Source organism: Perna viridis, chromosome 14, assembly GCF_037379345.1.
Source record: "Perna viridis isolate PV_CMFRI_1.1 ecotype Kerala chromosome 14, ASM3737934v1, whole genome shotgun sequence".
NCBI lineage: Eukaryota > Metazoa > Mollusca > Bivalvia > Mytilida > Mytilidae > Perna > Perna viridis.
Genome location: NC_142458.1, coordinates 3,417,724 through 3,436,977, shown reverse-complemented (window position 1 = coordinate 3,436,977; position 19,254 = coordinate 3,417,724). Strand labels below are relative to the sequence as shown.

General features: G+C 33.4%; 1 protein-coding gene across 1 annotated transcript; it reads right to left on the bottom strand.

Moving 5' to 3' along the window:
* Positions 1-2,429: 2,429 nt before the first annotated feature.
* LOC148597761 (isocitrate dehydrogenase [NADP], mitochondrial-like) lies at positions 2,430-19,159 on the bottom strand. The gene is made up of 10 exons (XM_088562419.1): positions 19,033-19,159; positions 13,933-14,030; positions 12,139-12,304; positions 11,330-11,490; positions 9,663-9,806; positions 8,548-8,684; positions 7,109-7,260; positions 6,100-6,310; positions 4,597-4,689; positions 2,430-3,892 (listed from the first exon to the last, which is right to left on the bottom strand). Exons 1-10 carry the CDS (start codon positions 19,136-19,138, stop codon positions 3,814-3,816), a joined length of 1,347 nt encoding a protein of 448 aa, XP_088418545.1. The 5' UTR covers positions 19,139-19,159; the 3' UTR covers positions 2,430-3,813.
* Between the last annotated feature and the right edge of the window lie 95 nt (positions 19,160-19,254).

The window sequence follows — 19,254 nt, the reverse complement described above, 5'->3', positions numbered from 1 at the left end:
ATGATTTTAAAGTACACATTCTCAGCTTTATTTTGACTACTTTTAATCACACAAATAATGCACTTACAATGCATATGTCTAGGTTCAGTGTGTTGTTGGTACTACATAGGTGGGGGGTGGCCATTTGACCCGGAAGTGGTTAGTGAGACCTAAGCCATGTTGGGAGTTATTGCCCTTTTTCAACGATTTTTGCTATTTTTAATATCATTTCTTTCCAAAATCTTCTTCTCTGACACTACATGACCAATTAAAACCAAACTTGGTATGAATGTTCCTTGGGGTATACTGCATAGAGTTGATGTGGAGATTTTTTATTCGTCAAAAAAACATGTCCACCGTTATTAAAAATAGAACATAGGGGTCAGACAGTAGTTTTTCACATATATCTCCTAAACCATTTGGTTTATCCAAATTCTATCAATAGTTGAAATGATCCATATTATTAGGACTACAAAAGTCTTCAGACTCCTTGTAAGAGTTATTGTCCTTGAAAGGGAAAAAATGACATTTTTTAAAATATTTTTCAGTTAATATCTTGAAAAAAAGATAGATTAAAAGAAACTTTCAATTGTTGAAAAGATCTTGTGATAGTTCCTACCAAAGACTTCTTTAGTAAAAATTGTAGGACAACTTCTTGTTTAATTTATTGCCTTTGAAAGGCAAAATTCAAGAAGGTGAGCGATACAGGCTCCTGGGAGCCTCTTGTTTTTTTCGGTAGTAGTCCTTCAAAAACCTAGCTTCATATGACTAAAGAAAGTCAAGAGAAGAGTGGTGCAAAGTTCATTCCCATAATTGTTCTACTGGTCAGTTAAAACACCTTTCCTCCAAAATTGACAAAAATTTTGTTAACCAACATTTTAACATTGCACTAAGCAATTCTCCTGAATACTGACTGTTTTGACAAATTAATCCTTTTCTCCATCTTTGATTTGAAGTAAATGTCTACTCCCCAGATTTGTATAGAAACATCAGTGAATAAGATCATGCAGAATAATGTAATATTGAAGTGCGGTGTATGAAGTAGGAATATCTCAAGTTCTTTACACAGATACTATTACAAAAGATAAGGTTACCAGAAGAGATACTCTGCATAAGTTCTTTGAAATTTAGAGAATTTACGTTGGATTCACGCCACTTTTAGTGTAAAGACACTTGTGAATTTGAAGGATAAACCATAATTTCATCACCTAAAGTAATATCAAATTAAAGTTCGTTTTTGTCTGCAAAAACATGTCTCCCCCGTCCCGCAAACTGGATCTACTTGCAGAATCCATCCCGTCCACATAACAGCTTCATAAAATTCTGTTGAGAGGCTGCAGAGAAGTTGCCCTAATTGGTTCTGAAGTTCAAAAGGGCACAACACCCACAAAAATTTGGGGATCAAAATTTCCTTGCGATACGCTCTGAAACATGTAATGTTCTTGCTACATACTAAATTTCATAAAATTTGGTTCAACAGATTCAGGCGACTTGCCTGACAAAGGTAATTTATGAAGATTTTTGGTAAATTTCAAAGTTCGAAGGGGCATAACTCCTACCAAAATTGGGAAAGTTTCCTGGTAATATGCACAATAACACATGATGTTCTTACAACATACCACTTTCATAAAATTCGGTTCAGTAGTTTCAGGGGAGTTGTGCTGACAAAATAATTTATGAGGATTATTTGCAAATTTCTTTCTAAGTTAAAAGGGGCAGAACTCCAACAAAAATTGGGGGATCTTAATATCCTGGTAATATGCACTACATACGAAGTTCTTGCTACATACCAAATTTCGTCAAATTTGGTTCAGTAGATTCAGATGAGTTGCACTGACAAACTTTGTGACAGAACACAGATGAACAGGCCAAAAACAATATGTCTCCCTACCTACGTGAGGGTGTGGGGGAGACATAAAATGAAAATAAACATAATTGTTAATTATGTATAATTTCAGTTACGCTATGTTATTTGTGTGGAGATGATTTTACGAGGTTTTCAAAAACAGTGGAAATTGGCAAATTGGAAGTAAATATACAATAAAAAAAAAGAATCGTAATGGTAAAATCCAGATTTGAACTAGCGGAATTCCACTTTAAAGCCAAAAAAAATCATGCCTGTTTGTTGTGTATGTCTGTTTTCCATGTCTGGTCTTTCTTATTACTTTCTTCTGATTACCACTATAACCTTGGTTCCCTTGATTACTCTTTCATTAGGAATATGTTGGGTTGCCTAGTGATTGCCATGTTAAATGAATCCTGAGCACCAACTAAGAACCATAAATTGATAAAATCAGAAGTAAATACATATACAGTTTGTGTATATCTAAAAATCAGGAATTGTGAAGGAAAAATGAAGATTTGTAAAATTCATGTGCAAATAACACCCCATGAAAGGGGGAGAGGGTCAAGTTACTTTAATTGGCATAAAGCATACAAAATGCAAAAAGTACCACAAAATCATGGTTTTATTATCAATCACTCAAACAACCTAGCCATATTAACACAACATTATCTATGGCGGTTTTACAATGTAGCAAAATGGATGTTTTGTACAAAACAATTAACAGCTTCTATATTCAGGATAAATAGATACTCAGATATATATATTCAACGTAATGTTAATGAATATCATCTACGTCATTACTCATAGTACTTAAAATAAGGATGTTTTGGTATCACAGACATTGCATAGATTTCTAAACTAAGTAATTCTGTCCCCTGATCACAGAAGCTGCTATTGTTTTTTTCCAATTTCAGCCATTTTGTTTAATTAGGTAATTCACACATGATCGCTTGGTTAGTATTCTGTGGAATGGTACAATTTGGTAGCAAATGAGAATCACAGCCAGTAGCTAAATATTGTCTCTATATCCTAATATAGAAATATCTGTATTTATAGACATAAATCCCGTAATAGGAATCTCCATAATTAAATATAGAAATGTCTATGTCATGGAACATACACAAGTATGTGTCCTTTAACTGAGTTGCCTTCACATTTCATTCAAATTATAAAATATTTTCACAAGTCATGTACGTGCATACACATTTGCTGGAAAAATACTGCTTTTTTCAACATCTGTAGTACAGCATTGATTTCATGAAAACATTTTATAAGACACTATGTAAACATACAAAGCAACCTAAGTTTAGAAAAAACTATAAATATAAGGTATTATTTCTTCAACGCTGGGGTTAGTTAATACATAAACATCTCATTAATCCAAAAATCTTGCCCATCTGAAAACAACTCAACCATACATATGTGCTTTTGGTCCATTAAAACATTCATTTTACATAAAAAAGTAAATATTCAAACTATATCACTTCATTGGTATTATGGCATTTGGGAATATTTTGGACTAATTGAGTTACCTATATAAATTGCATTGCAATTTTGTCATTATTAGATCAATAAATAAAGACTTTCTGTGTACAAATCTATGACTAGTCTTTTTTTGATTTGTCAAACTCTTCATGTGTAATACAAATCACCAATTAATCATTGAAGTTGATATGATTGTAAAAATGAATGCACCAATATATAACGGGAGATGAATCAGAATTCAATTGAAAATTCCTTTAGCACTAATTATACATCAAAGTTGATAATTCAGAAGATAGCAGAATGGCTACAAATGCCCAGCATTCTTGTATTTTATCTTTAAAGTTGTAACAGAGTTAATGTTGTCATTTATTACATTAAGTACGAAACAAATCAGTCACTGAGAGAAAAATTTCTGCCTAATTGAAGAAATTGCTGCCAATAAAAAACTTCAGACCTATCTTAATGAAAATTGGTACATAGAATATTCCTAAAAGTTGATGTCATTATTTGAGTTGACGGTTGAGTTCTTCAGAGATGGCTGCCAAGAAGTCCATTGTGTACAGATACTGTTCTGGTTTTATACTGGAAAAGATAAGAAAATCATATATCATGTAAATAGATCTGTGGAAAATTCAGTCAATGAGGGGAACAATCATACATTGTATAAAGAGGGCCACTTTCAATGTGGCTACATATGAGAATCTTAATGTAATGTATCATTAATTATACGGAAAACAATATTATAATAATAGCAGTAAAGCATAGCAATTGTATAAACCTGGATACTGTTGTAGTATACAGACATGGTTTTAAAAATTGGAAGTAAATATACATTAAAAAAAGTAAGTAAAATGTAAAATCAGGAAATTTCTCTTCTATAACATATCATGTCTGAGTATAAGTTGCTTCTGTATCTAAGGTTTTGCATGTTTCCATTCAGTCTTCCTTATTGTTTTGGATTACTCAGGCCTTTCATCATTTCTATATTTTGAACATTTAGTATTTATTAGCACTTACTCCCATGGGGACTTCCATGGAGCTATTTTAATTATGAAGACGATCTCATATAGACCATTGAAATATCAATAGAAATTTCCTATACAGTATTTGTCTTCACACACTGAAGCATAGAAACAAATCTATTCAACCCATGCACGATGTAATTGATTAACTTCCATAGATCATGTCAAAAGACACAATCCATTTCCTATTCATGTTATGAATTTTTAATTTTAGTGTTAATTTGCCAATCAGTACAATTTACCTTTCAGCATATACGAACTTACTTTTTCAGACCATATATACAGCCAGCCAAGTCCTTGGTCATTTTACCAGAGTCGACTGTAGCTACACATGCTTTCTCTAATGTGTTGGCAAATCTGCAAACGAAAAGTATCAATGTTAAATGATCTACATTATACCATGTATATACAATTACTAAGTATTTTACCATGTATATACAATTACTAAGTATTATACCATGTATATACAATTACTAAGTATTTTACCATGTATATACAATTACTAAGTATTATACCATGTATATATAATTACTAAATATTTTACCATGTATATACAATTACTAAGTATTATACCATGTATATACAATTACTAAGTATTTTACCATGTATATACAATTACTAAGTATTATACCATGTATATACAATTACTAAGTATTTTCATATAAAACAAAATAAAATATACCAAATCTGAAGGTGTTAACTAACAAAGATGAATATAGCAAGATTTGCAGTTATATGCAGTAAAATAAAGAATCATACAGGTAAATTGTTCACTTGAAAGGGTAAGGATCTATTAATAGTACCATGTATATCTGATTTTGATTTTATTATACCGTATTTTGGTGTGTACAGTGCACATATATGTATTGTGCACATATAAGTATTATGCGCAGTGCAATTTTGAAGGTCTAATTGTGTGACTAAAACATCATGTAGACATCAGTAGCTACATTAATTGAATAATTTTAATTTTGAAGGATGATAAACTTGACACAGGATAAATGAAATGGCTTATAAAACAAAATCTAAAGTCTGTAAAATCGGACATTTTCAGTTTTGTTTGTAACTCAAATTTCACAATTTTTCATTTAAAAACATACTTTTAAATAAGAAAATTGTAAGAAACAATAAAAATAAGTATCAGAATAATCATTTTCAGCTATAAAAGCATTAAAAAAGGAGGGTTTGACAAAAAAGGAATTAGTCACTTTTTGGTTTTTAGTTGTTTCATATTAATTTCTAACCATGCTTCGTAAGAGTTTATAAGAAGGAAATACTGTACAATCTTTGTTTGAAACATGTTATTAAGTTATTTGAACATGATTTGAAGAAAATATCACTAAAAATATAATACTTAAAGATGTATTTGATGATTAGATAAAATATCTGTTAGTAACATTTCATTTCCGGTTTGTTTGTTTACTTTATGAAATGTCTTTTCACGTACTGAAATCTTTAATTTCGTGGCCAATTCTTATGTATTGATGTATAATCCAAAAACACCCATGTTCTGGAAATGATTTCTATGTAAAAATGTGTGCATAATACACATCAAAATACGGTAGCCAGGAATTTTAAGTCAGTCAAAGGAATCTGCTTTAAACAGTCTTGACATCCTATAATTTCAAAAAGAATCACATTTCCAATATTAAAGGAAGTTGACAAAATTGCTTACAAAGTATGCCCCAACTATATAAAGTAACAAACCAAATTTGAAACCAATCCAACTATTGGGAGCAGAGATCATTTCATGTAGTGAAAATGTACCTTTGTAATTCTGGGTTTCCATCTAATTTTCCTCTGTGTTCAAGACCTCTGGTCCAGGCGTAGATACTGGCTACGGGGTTTGTGCTGGTTGGGTTTCCTTTTTGGTGTTCTCTGTAATGACGTGTGACGGTACCGTGGGCAGCCTCTGATTCGATGGTCTTACCATCTGGGGCAACTAGTACACTGGTCATCAGACCAAGGGATCCATAGCCTGAAAATAACTCACAGATTGAAGGTACTTTCTGTAGTAATCTGTAATAGTACTGCGGTACACTGTCAACTAGGCCGAAAAAAAAATGTGTGTTTACTGTCACAATGCTGAAAAAAATAGGATCAGTGGGTCTAATTATTTGTTCAAATGTAGTTTCTTGACTAATAAGCATAATAAGCTACATAGAGAGAAACAGAAGACTGTGTAATGGTATACATGCTTGTCTATCAGCTAGTTTTCTTTTTAAATTGCTGGCAGTGCTGGCACTGGAGGGCACCACAATTGTTTAATACGATAAATACCTGTACTGGTGTTGGAAAAGGCTTAAAAAAGTTAGGGTCAAAGCGATAAAATGAGGGTTGGTCGGGTGAATGTAAACACACATATTATTTTTTTTTGCCCTATCATAAATCGCAAAATTTTTGTAACAGATTTATTTTGTTTTTTTTACGTGGAAGAACATTGATTTATGTTCAAGGAATTATCACCTCACCTATGAAAAACTTTGCAGAAGATATTAGATGGAAGAACCTATAGAAAAAAAGGTGGCATTAAAATATCCTGGTGTAGTCATAAATAAGATCCAGGATCAGAATAATATAATAATCATAACACTTCATCCCCGTCTTGAAAAATATGAAAATCATCACTTTCTGAATCTTTATAAGAAAAATGAAGAAAATTAAAACATTTGATATAACATTTACTTCAAAAGTCAGCCACAGGTTTTAAAGGTCACATTGTCCAAGAAAAACAGTTACCTGCCCAAAGCTACAACTGACATATTGAATTACATACCCTGGGCTACTACATCAGACTGAACATCACCATCGTAGTTCTTGCAGGCCCAGACAAATCCACCATCAGATTTCAGGGCTTGGGCAACCATATCATCGATCAATCTGTGTTCATACCAGATTCCAAGTTTCTCAAACTCTCCCTTGTATTGCCTGCAAAATACAACACATAACCGACCACATGGTTTTCACACTGCATAGATTTTTCTCTAAATTTCAACCCCTTTTGGATGAAATGCAACTAGTTTTAAAACAAATTTAGCAATATTTGAAATCAAGCATTATTTAGCAAAGCAAAATAAAAGCAGAAATAAATAAAGTGATCATATTGTTGAAAAAGATACCAGGCAGTAAAATCTGGATTTGCGAAAGAAAAATTCCATTTAAATGACAAAGAATGTTTGAAACTTTTTTTTCATTCTTCTCGTATGAACAGCGATTAACATTCCATTTTAACTCGCTAATTTCACATGAATAGTGATTAACATTCCATTTTAATTTGCTAATTTCACTGTTCAAGTATAATCCATAAACACTGAACAATACAACAAAAAGTGTCACGTTGGTAGAAATGTTTTGAGATTGTAAAAGATGATAAAAACTTAACTGTTCAGGCTCATTCAGTGTTCTAGGATTTTTGAAAGTTTTAGGTCTCCTTGAGAAAACTTGAAATTTTCATTAACTTCCTCACAATTAAATCTATTTAGACATTCAAGTTTCCTACTAGCACAAAGGGAAAGTGAAGCTTAATAAAAAAAATTTCCCATACCAAAATCTCATTTGCCTCAGGTGATAGGGATGTGGAATCAGAGAACACTGGTCATTTAAATACAAGTCAAGGAATTATTACTTGCTATCTTGGGGAGTGCTCAATAATTAGCACTAACCAAATTCAAAGTTTACAATAGCAGCCAAGTGGTGGTTTCACACACTGCAGTACACAAGTATTACTTAAAGTAATTTACAGTTTTCAGGATCAGATTCTTTTCATAATCATATATTCTCATCCCCGTCTTGAAAATGAATTAATCATCATTTCCTGATCAATCTTCAGTGGAATTGGTCTTGTCTGCCGAACCATACCAACATAATATGTGTAAGATAAGGATTCATAAGCAATCACAAAAGGAGATTTTCCTAAAATACTTGAGATTTTCTTAAGTTTCCAATTTCAATTGATCTGCTTGTTGTAAATGTGAGTTAAAGAGGGATCTTAGGAAAATCTTAATTCTATGAAACAGGGTGTAAAACTTGTTGGATACACAGGTTAAAAAACAATGACTCTGATCTTTCCAACATTGAGAGAAATACAAATTGCTCAATTACTGTCCCATATTAATATCGGTTTCACATTTTTTAAACTGAAAGATGAAACATGAACAAGGAAATTATCAAGAACACAAAACATTAACTGTCAACGTTTTAGCTTTTCTGTATTACTTGTCATAAATTTCCTGGAAGATGTCCTTAAATCTACCATCATATCTCTTCAGAATGGTGTTCTTAGTGCTCATGTAAAGTGGCCATTTCTTGTTGATAGCATACTGGAAGCAGGCATGAGCAAATCCTGTGATACTCTGCAAACAGAATTTATACATACTTACAGTATGTGTCGTATGTAAAATGGCAACTTGAAATTTTTTTGACTGTCAACAGGGCCTAATCAAGAGAGAGAAATGAGCAAAAACTTCTTGTTTGTGCTCACTTCTCCCATTTGTCTTTGACAGGGAGGTTTTAATAATAGATTACATAGACTAAAATATCAATATTGTTATTTACAGACAGAATTTACATGACTTTCTCCATGACACTGATATATACAATCTACAAAATGTTCAGCTGTCGAGCAATACCATGTTTTCCATTTCATTTTGTCCATAATCACTCAAGCACCGATTAATCTTAATTTGCAATCTATTTACGATCAGACATTTTGTCCATAATCATTCAAGCACCGATAAATCTTGAATTTACAATCTATTTAGGATCAGACATTTTTCATAATCATATTCAATCATCCCCGTCTTGAAAATGAAATAATCATCATTTTCTGAGAAAGTAAAGGTTAAACATACACATAGATATGGTTTATGATTGAAAATAAAATTCTAAGCATTAGACTTTAAGGCAAAATACTTTGTAACTGCCAATTAATATTTTGATACTTGCTAAAATTATCTAGGTGAAAATATTTTTTAAGTCAATCCATAAATGCTTTGCCAAGCCCTGCAAGATACACACACAGAGGTCAAATCCTGAACAGATGGGCAAATATGAACACAAATTCAAGCTTGATACAGCTCTGAATTTGACTGACTTTGTTTTGTAGTAATTCAACATGCTTAGTGGGATTTTTTTATGTGCAAGCAATGGCCTTCAATTATTTTTTGCCCTTTTCTGGCTCACATTTCCTGTTGATAAGTAGGGAAGGAAATAATTTCATTTTTAAATCATAATATAACAAGAGCCAACCTGTTCTACCTTTCAAATACCACATAATTTTTTTTCAAGTCCTACTCCTACCAATAGTCCCTTGCTGTAGTTATCTCCCTTACCTCATCAGTGTTGTACATTCCCATCACACAACCTCCACCATTTGTGAAGTTGAAGACCTCCATTCTCTGTTCGGCACCACCTTCTGGTGTCCAGACCATCTCAAACTTTCCATTTCCCTGGGCAACGAAGTCGGTTGCTCTGTACTATGAAGAAAAAATTAAACTTTTACATAAAGATAGTTTATAAATATAAATTTGATAAGATAAAACACTATTCTTGTTTAGGATTTATAACATCTTATGAGACAACAATTTTAGGTTGTTCAGTCTTTAATTATTGATCCTTTTAAAACTTATTCATACTGATACTGTATATGTTTATTTCAACATTTTAATTTCAATAGTTGATCTTCCATTGATTAAATGGTAAATTTTCTTACGTAGACAGACATTTAAACATTCCTTCTTATGAAGTTTAAATTTTCCATGTTAATTCTCCAGTTAACTATGTAAGACATTTCATCAGGTAATTGTCATTAAATCTGTGAAAGTACACCTCTGTTCCCTGAAGTTAACTACATTATTGGCTGTAAAAAAATCATCATGCAGCATTGGTTCTCTTGGTAAGGCCAAAATAAAACAACTCCTATCTTGAGCGAGAGCGAGAGCGAGAGAGAGAGGGAGAGAGAGAGCCAATACAGTAAAACTTAGTTATTTTTACTTAATATAATTTTCTTCATTTCATTCAAGAAAATAACACATGGCGCACAATTTCAATTTTTGATACAGTTTTTTTTTTAACGCCACTAAGTTATCAGTATTTGGTCAATCAGGGAACATAATTGATTGGGATTAAAATTTTGTCAATGGGACTATGGCCCCCTTACCCTTCATTTCAATGGGACATTTTCCATTTTAATGGGCCATCATAAAAAACACCATGGGACAAAATATGGAATAGCAACTATAGCCAGCTTTGTGTAAATATAGCAGACTAAATTTACAATGTAGCATAAACAAACTATAATTTACACTGCAGATTAATTGTTCATTAGGAGATAAAATGTTTGATATTCAGTATAACTGTATCATATGTCGATGTCAATTAATTGTCACATCTGATCACTTTTCTTTTCTGTTGTTTGAGTTTTTATACTTATGAATTGTCTAGTGCTTAATCCTAGTCCAAACAACCACAGAACCCTAAGTTGTTTTGGTGAGAGCCTATTTTATTTTTTTTTTGTTTGGTTACAATTAGATTTTGTCCATTTATCTTGGAAATGTTTTGGTGGGGCTTTAGGACTAGATAACATGACCCCACCATCATCAATATTGTAAATAGGAGGGGTCAGAATCATATTCAGTTGGGGAGTCAGTTTCTACAACAATTGCAGTTTGATTCTGGTTACCAACATTTGCAGTTTGATTCTGGTTACCAACATTTATATTTTCTTTTGCAAAAGATAACTTTTTTGTTTTGGGTCAAGCTTTAAAAAATTACTTTGGTGACAATTTCAACTTCAAATGGGACCACCAGTACACAACCGACAGCCCATCATAACTTTGAAAAATGTTTGATGAAAATATGATGGCCTAATCAATAATTCTAATTAACTCGTTATATCCCTAGATATCTCCACCTTGAATAACATAACTTAGTTAAGTAGTTAAATGTATGACACACCTGTCTGTCATGCATAAAATAATTCACTACCAACAATGCTTACTTGGTCACCGAAGGCATGACGACCAATAACAATAGGTCTGGTCCAACCAGGGACAAGTCGTGGAATCTTCTCACAGAGGATTGGTTCACGGAACACTGTACCATTCAAAATGTTTCTGATAGTTCCATTGGGACTCAGCCACATCTTCTTTAACTTGAATTCTGAAAAAAATAATGGTTTGCAAATTATGGTCCAAGTACAGAATGTTTATATAACAATCATTATTTTCAATGTACTATAAATATCAAGGATTCAATGCTCTTTGTATATGCTATGATGTACATTCAATCAAATGGCAAAATTGCATGAACTACATGTACTAACAATGGTTGATACACTAGTTTCTGCAACTTGTCCAAATGTTGATAGTTTCTGAGAGATTAGTATGCTGGATATGAATTGACATTTCTACCATTAGAAAATCTAAAAGGAGCCTAAAACATGAATATGAGTATACATGTATAATGGCTTTGACAATAAAATTTACTGCAATGTATAACATTTGTTCAATGATGGTTCCACTTAATACACTTTTTTTCTTCAGAGAAGATTGTCGCACCAGAAAATGGCTTTCTTTTTTTTTGGAATGGTAGGATTTATAAATTTTTTTAAATGTCTGATTTCTGATGGTTATTTTAAGCCCTGAATTATATGTTCATATCATTCAGGTCACTTTGGCAACTAAGTGTACTATTATTTCATTTAAGCATTCAAGAATTCTCATTCAAATTTTTCCATCTGACAGAGAAAAGTCATCCCTTCATAGTTCTGTTTAGAAAGCTGCAAAAAAATTGCTTTTTCATCCATACCCTCAACTCTCTCTTCATCTGGGGTGATTGTGGCACATTTAACACCCACATTGTACTTCTTGATGGCCATTGCAGCATCAATGGTGACCTGGTCATCAGTTTGGTCACGGTAAGGCAAGCCCAAGTCATAATACTTGAGGTCTACATCAAGATAGGGCAAAATCAACTGCAATGAATATAAAATAAAAGTTAAACATCTATTTATATCAACAAGCTAAAACAATTAAAGCTGAGATGTGTCATGTGATGTGTCATGTGATGTGTCATGTGATGGGTCATGTCTGCTATAGCTAGTAGCAGATTCAAAATTTTAAGAGAGACAAAGAACTACAGGACCACCGTTAGTGTCCAACCCTGGTACAAAAAAAATGTAGGCAAAGGACTACAGGACCACCGTTAGTGTCCAACCCTGGTACAAAAAAAATGTAGGCAAAGGACTACAGGACCACCGTTAGTGTCCAATCCTGGTACAAAAAAAATGTAGGCAAAGGACTACAGGACCACTGTTAGTGTCCAACCCTGGTACAAAAAAAATGTAGACAAAGGACTACAGGATTACAGTTAGTGTCCAACCCTGGTACAAAAAAAATGTAGACAAAGGACTACAGGACCACCGTTAGTGTCCAACCCTGGTACAAAAAAAATGTAGGCAAAGGACTACAGGACCACTGTTAGTGTCCAACCCTGGTACAAAAAAAATGTGACAAAGGACTACAGGACCACCGTTAGTGTCCAACCCTGGTACAAAAAAAATGTAGACAAAGGACTACAGGACCACCGTTAGTGTCCAACCCTGGTACAAAAAAAATGTGACAAAGGACTACAGGACCACCGTTAGTGTCCAACCCTGGTACAAAAAAAATGTAGACAAAGGACTACAGGACCACCGTTAGTGTCCAACCCTGGTACAAAAAAAATGTAGGCAAAGGACTACAGGACCACTGTTAGTGTCCAACCCTGGTACAAAAAAAATGTGACAAAGGACTACAGGACCACCGTTAGTGTCCAACCCTGGTACAAAAAAAATGTAGACAAAGGACTACAGGACCACCGTTAGTGTCCAACCCTGGTACAAAAAAAATGTAGGCAAAGGACTACAGGACCACCGTTAGTGTCCAACCCTGGTACAAAAAAAATGTAGGCAAAGGACTACAGGACCACCGTTAGTGTCCAACCCTGGTACAAAAAAAATGTGGCAAAGGACTACAGGACCACCGTTAGTGTCCAACCCTGGTACAAAAAAAATGTGGCAAAGGACTACAGGACCACCGTTAGTGTCCAACCCTGGTACAAAAAAAATGTAGGCAAAGGACTACAGGATTACAGTTAGTGTCCAACCCAGGTAGGTACATGTAAAGGACTATAGTAACACTGTTAGTGACCAACCCTGGTACAAAAAATATTTAGTCAAAGGACTGCAGGACCACTGCTCAGTGTCCATAAGTGTCTATAAATAGCATGGGAAATCCCAGTGTTTTCACATGATAGAGGTAAATTTAGAAATCATTATGGAGATTAGGCTTCACATCACAAGAAGCAAAATGCACCTATAAAATGTACAGAAATGTTTTTCCTTTCAGAAACTGTTCAAAGTTTTTCAATAAGATCAGAACTTTTTTCACAGCACTATGAGGAACAGGGGCAATTTCTGTGTAGGACTATTTTTGCGTATGTTCCAAATGCTCATTGGTTGAATTGGTGGTCTGTAACCTAAAATAACTAAAGCTAGATAAATTCTTTTGTCCATTTAGACTGATTATTTTTTTAAACAAAATCTTAATATGACTTAATTACCGTGTCTTTGATTTTCTCCCATATGATTCTTGTCATTTCATCACCATCCAACTCAACTACTGGATTGGCAACCTTGATTCTTTTAGCAGGACCAGCATCTACAGAAAATGTAGTCCAAATTATGTATACATTTACAAAACAAAAACTAAGAAAAACATTTTTAGTAGGTATTTGTAATTACCATAATGATAAAGTCAACTCTGAGAACTTTCATGACTGGAAGAATTAACTCCTTAGACACAGTAATTCAGCTAGCGCTCGTCATTTTCGCCATTTACGAAAGGATTTCCTAAATGACGAAAATGTTTTAGATCGTTTCATCACTGAAAATTAGAAAAGCGTATAAAAAAATCCATTCAAACAGTATTTCAGATAAATTTTCGCTCTGACAAATTTATGACCCCAAGCTTGGCAATTACCTGGTCAACCAGGTGTGAAATACATTCTATTGTTGTTAACGTGGCATCCCTGATATGTGCATCGTTAATAATCCTTTAAAATAACAATTTATCAATTGTTTGATCATTAGGACCACATAAGATAATCCCAGAGTTCTCACTCAACTTCAGCCGAGCGTTTTCCACCGCCGAAAAAAGCTTTGAGTTGACTAGAGACATTTCTGATTTTAAGTACGGGTTAGGGCTCTGAAGGATTAGACAAAAATCTTAAACTCCAAAAACAGGCTATTCGCCTCATTCTAGATGCTGAACCTTTTTCTCCATCAGAACCCTTGTTCAAACAATTAGGAATCATGAAAGTAGAAACAAAGAATAAATAACACAAATACCTATTAATCTATAAATCTCTGAATGGGGAAGCACCAAGTTGCATATCATAAAAGTTTAACTATGTTTCAAGAAACAAACCTTATTCACTAAGAAATGCTGAACAAGGTAACTTGATAATCCCAAAAATTAAAACTGATCTTTTCAGACATTCATTTACATGTATATATTCTGGGTCTGTCTTGTGGAATAAGTTACCCAAATAATTATGTAATCAAGCCACTGACAACTCATTCAAAATCAATCTAAAAAAATACCTTAATACTTTTGAATAGAGTATCTATCTAAACACTATAATGAGCTTGTTAATATTCGACAGTGAGTTGACAACAACTCTATATAGCAGAACTTCTGCTAATGCAGAATACGTATGTGGTAGATACATTATTGTACTTGAAAACAGTCGAACAGATATATTAACTTGGACTTCTTGCTTAATTCTTTTCTCTTCATTGTACTCTGTGCATGATGGTCATGTATAATACTGTCCACCTTGCAAGATTTATTCTACACTAAATCCCAACGAAAGGAGAAGTCCCAAAAGTTGAAAGTTTCTATAATATATTGTACCTGTAGAACTTTCAAATTAAGGTTGTCCTACGGCAAGTGAACAATTACATTGTATCTAAGACAACATCTACTTCCAAAATTTTAAGCCTCTTTCATCAATATGACTACGTAAAGACCTCTCTGCTACAGTCTGGACTCTCAGTTTTTTCAAAGCACTTCAGAAAGCTAAATCCTGATCATTCATTGCCTGTTTAACGTAATACTTGTAATCAAGTGTTTCTAGGGCAATCTTTTGAAGAAAATATGTTCCACTTTCTGTTTTATTACTCAATTAATTTTCAAATATAATCTGAAAATTTACAACGAAGTTTCAAATTTATAAATAATTGTATAGATATATATATTCACACAGTAAGTGGGGTATGACTTGGTATAACACTTAGTACAATTCATTTTTAAAATCTGCATGCATAATTCTTTAAACAAAATATATTTAAAAATTTGTTTGAAGTTTTTATACTTTTATATTTAGAAGACATGTGCGTAATTGTAAAATCCTAACAGTGTACATAAATAAAACGAAGAATACGTTTTTGTAACTACATGAAGAGAGTAACACATGACACATCAAGTATAATAATTAATTTTGTTTCTGTATTTGCTTTTATTCAAATTGAAAACATTGAAATTCAAAGTTGACATTTGAATAGGAGTAAATAAATAAAAAAATTTGTATTTAAAACAAAAAAGATTAAATTGGTTTTTTTTACATTCTATTACGCTTTTCAAAACTTGTGAAAATGCGGCACGTTTAGTAGTGATAAATCAATTAACAGTACAAATGTTTGAATGTGATGTTAATCGCTGTGTTAATTTCAAACTTGGAAATAATTATCACATATTTAAAACACATTGCAGGGTAAAATTATACAGGTAAGGACTACCTGTAAACAGTTAAGAAACATCATGATGATGCTCAGCGGGTAGAAATTAACCTCAATCAAGTTTGAAGAAAAAAAGTATTATAATCTAATAAGTGAAATGAGGTGAAACATAAGTACAATTTATTATTTTGCTATATTAAAAAACGAACAGTTTTTTAATTATTACATTGATATTATGTTAAACAGATTTTTTTTGTTAAATGATAAATCATTTCTCAACGCTATCACATCACCGATTATCAACCAGCACTCAGCCGCGACTCAACCGTGGAACAGTGATTGCTGCAGAAGCCCAATTCTCAACGCAACTCTGCCTAAACCGTGTTAGGTGAGAAATTAACATCTGTGTTGCACCAACTGTATTTTATAAAAAAAATCATACTCATGTCTATCTGTGTTTTTTAGCTTGTACAAGAACAGGAGTTTACATTTAAAGATGAAATGATCGGTAAGCCTTGAATTTATGTAATATTACCTAGTTTCAAACACAGGGGCTCGTTCCAATGGACAATATATAGGTCATATATATTCAGAGTTCTCACTAGGATTTTTACATGGCGAGTCCTGGGACTCGTCACTTTTTGGAAAGGTGAGTCCCAGATGAACTTGGTGGATCCCACCCTTTTCCTGGTTTAAAACCAGTTTAAATGCTACATTCATTATTTTAGTGCATACATAGTACTACATATATGTATGTACAATCATACAAAACCATATCTCACTGCAAATATGCAAGTCATCCATATTAAATTGTGTAGAGTACAACTCAGCATCTTTTTTTTTTCATTTGAAAACTTATTATGTTTGCTGGTTTCATGACACAGCACAATAAATAATGTGTATTTAGTTCCATGTACCTACTAACATACCTGCCAATTTTCGAAAATCCCCCATGAGGGTTTTTATGCGGGACAATGTGTGAACCTATATATTCATGACATATTTTGCAAATTGCATGGGTTTTACTGTAGTAATGTATGAGTGAGACAATCTCTATAGCATTATAGTGCCTTTTTCAGTCGAACAACATATGCATGCACTATAATTGATTGAAAGAGTAATCAAGGGAACCAAGATTATAATGGTAATCAAAAGAATGTAATCCAGGGACAAAGACCAGACATGGAAAACAGACACACACAACAAAGAACATAAAGTAACTAAAATCATACATACAAAGTAACAAAAGTAAATGAGCAACTCAGACTCCACTAAAAACTGGGAGCATGGACCAGGTGCACCGGTAGGGCAAGCGTCCTCTGCTTTTCTAGAAACACCCGCCAAGTTGCTCATAAAAAGTCAAGTCCGGGGTAGACAAACAAGGAAAGGAAAACTATGACCCAATGAATAAATCAGTTTTCATGGTGCTGATGGATACACCATAACAATCCACGAGTTCATGATGATGACCATACAACTTCTGTAGTGATGACTGCAATCTTGTAGCAACATAACCCTGTTCCAGAAGCCTATTTATTTGAGTTCTAGCGCGATACAAAAAGTCTGTAGTTTCGGCAAGCTCTGGCATAACGTATGAGTTGTGATATGAACACTCCATATGCAGGGAAGTTTGTAAGTCCCCTTTTCTGTAGGATTCCTCCAAACCTAATTAAAATTTCTAAGTTTTATCAAATTAAAAAAAAAATAAATGAGAAAACATTCTAATTCATTTCTACCAAATGAGAATACATTGAATCTTTCCTTTTTCCCATTAATGTCAGTTGAAGGGGGGTTAGTATTTGAGTTTTGAAATTGAAGAATGATTGTAGTCAGCTTATTTGTCAAAATAAGCTTAACTTGGATACTGTGACAGTATGATGCTGCATAGTCTTCAGAGTAGTTGGAAGGGAACTTGGGCAACCCTTACTTCTCATTATATGTATACCTAAGGTGCAGTGTATGAGGAAATATTCAAGAATGTTTATAATGAATTTCCAAAATCATCACAATTTTAGAGGAATAGTATTCCTTTTAATTATTGCAAACGTACCCTTACCTGTTTAGACAACAATTAACACCTTTTGTCAGATTTATGACTGTTCTAATTACAGAAATGAGATTGAAACTAAATTTTGTTTTGTAAAAAAATTGTATGATGAATATCATGTGTAATTAACTTTGTAAACTTCCGATTGTCCGTTGTTGTAAAAAACCAGAGTTTTATAACGATTTTTAAATAAATTACTGATGTTAGGATGCAGCTGATATTGTGAAGACGCGTCCCGTGGACTCGAGATGTTTTAACCAGGCACATCCAGCACCTTTTTCTTGCATCCAGGACATGTGTACGCGCCTTAACGAGAACCCTGTATATTATCAGGACCTTGTATCTATATATAGCCATTGGCAGTTGTTTAATCTGGTTCCCGGTTAACATTCGGGTCATTACAGTTACAAAAGAGCGCACAATCATATCAAGGGGACCAATATCATAGCAGAATAGCGGAAGTCACCTGATTTAAGAGCATATCGCATTCTTGCCATTTCAGATGATGCAAGTTGGCCACAATCGGTGACAGAGAATATATGACAATTAGCAACTTTGAAGACTTCAGTTTGTTCTTGTTTTTTTTTCATTACTGCTACTTTTTTGCTTACTTTAATACTTGTAATTCAGGCATTAAATAAAAATTCTCAAGAATTACACTTGTGTATGCATGGTCCAAGGTCAAAATGGGAAGCATATTCTTTCCAGTGATTAAGGTCAATTATTCACGACAGTTTAACAGCCCCCAATAGCAAACCACGTGACACAAAATTAGTTCAAAATTGGATTGGAAAGACTCTCGGTCAACCAAGGGCAAGAGTAACTAACTGACCTCAAAGACTCAAAAGCACGGGCTAAAGTTTACAAGACTTACAATTTCTCTTAGGGTTGTTTGTAATAACTGCTGGTGCAACCAAATTCTGTGCTGTGCCACTAGCACGACAAACAACTCTTGCTAAAGCTGCAACTGGACTTGCCATTTCCACACACTTGCTGAGAAGAGACCGGCACCGGAAGTGGGTAATTAAACAAACGGGCACCTGCTAGGGGAAGGTGCTGATTAAGGCTACATATTAGAATTCAAAATTTCACTATT

What these genes read in the sequence shown, in the direction of transcription:
- LOC148597761 (XM_088562419.1), bottom strand. Translation starts at nt 19,138, where the DNA reads ATGGCAAGTCCAGTTGCAGCTTTAGCAAGAGTTGTTTGTCGTGCTAGT. An exon ending in GGGAGAAAATCAAAGACACG is followed by an intron (nt 12,305 to 13,932) that starts GTAATTAAGTCA and finishes TATTCATTGCAG; the next exon opens with TTGATTTTGCCCTATCTTGA. An exon ending in TTCCAGGAAATTTATGACAA is followed by an intron (nt 7,261 to 8,547) that starts GTAATACAGAAA and finishes TGTATTTTGCAG; the next exon opens with GCAATACAAGGGAGAGTTTG.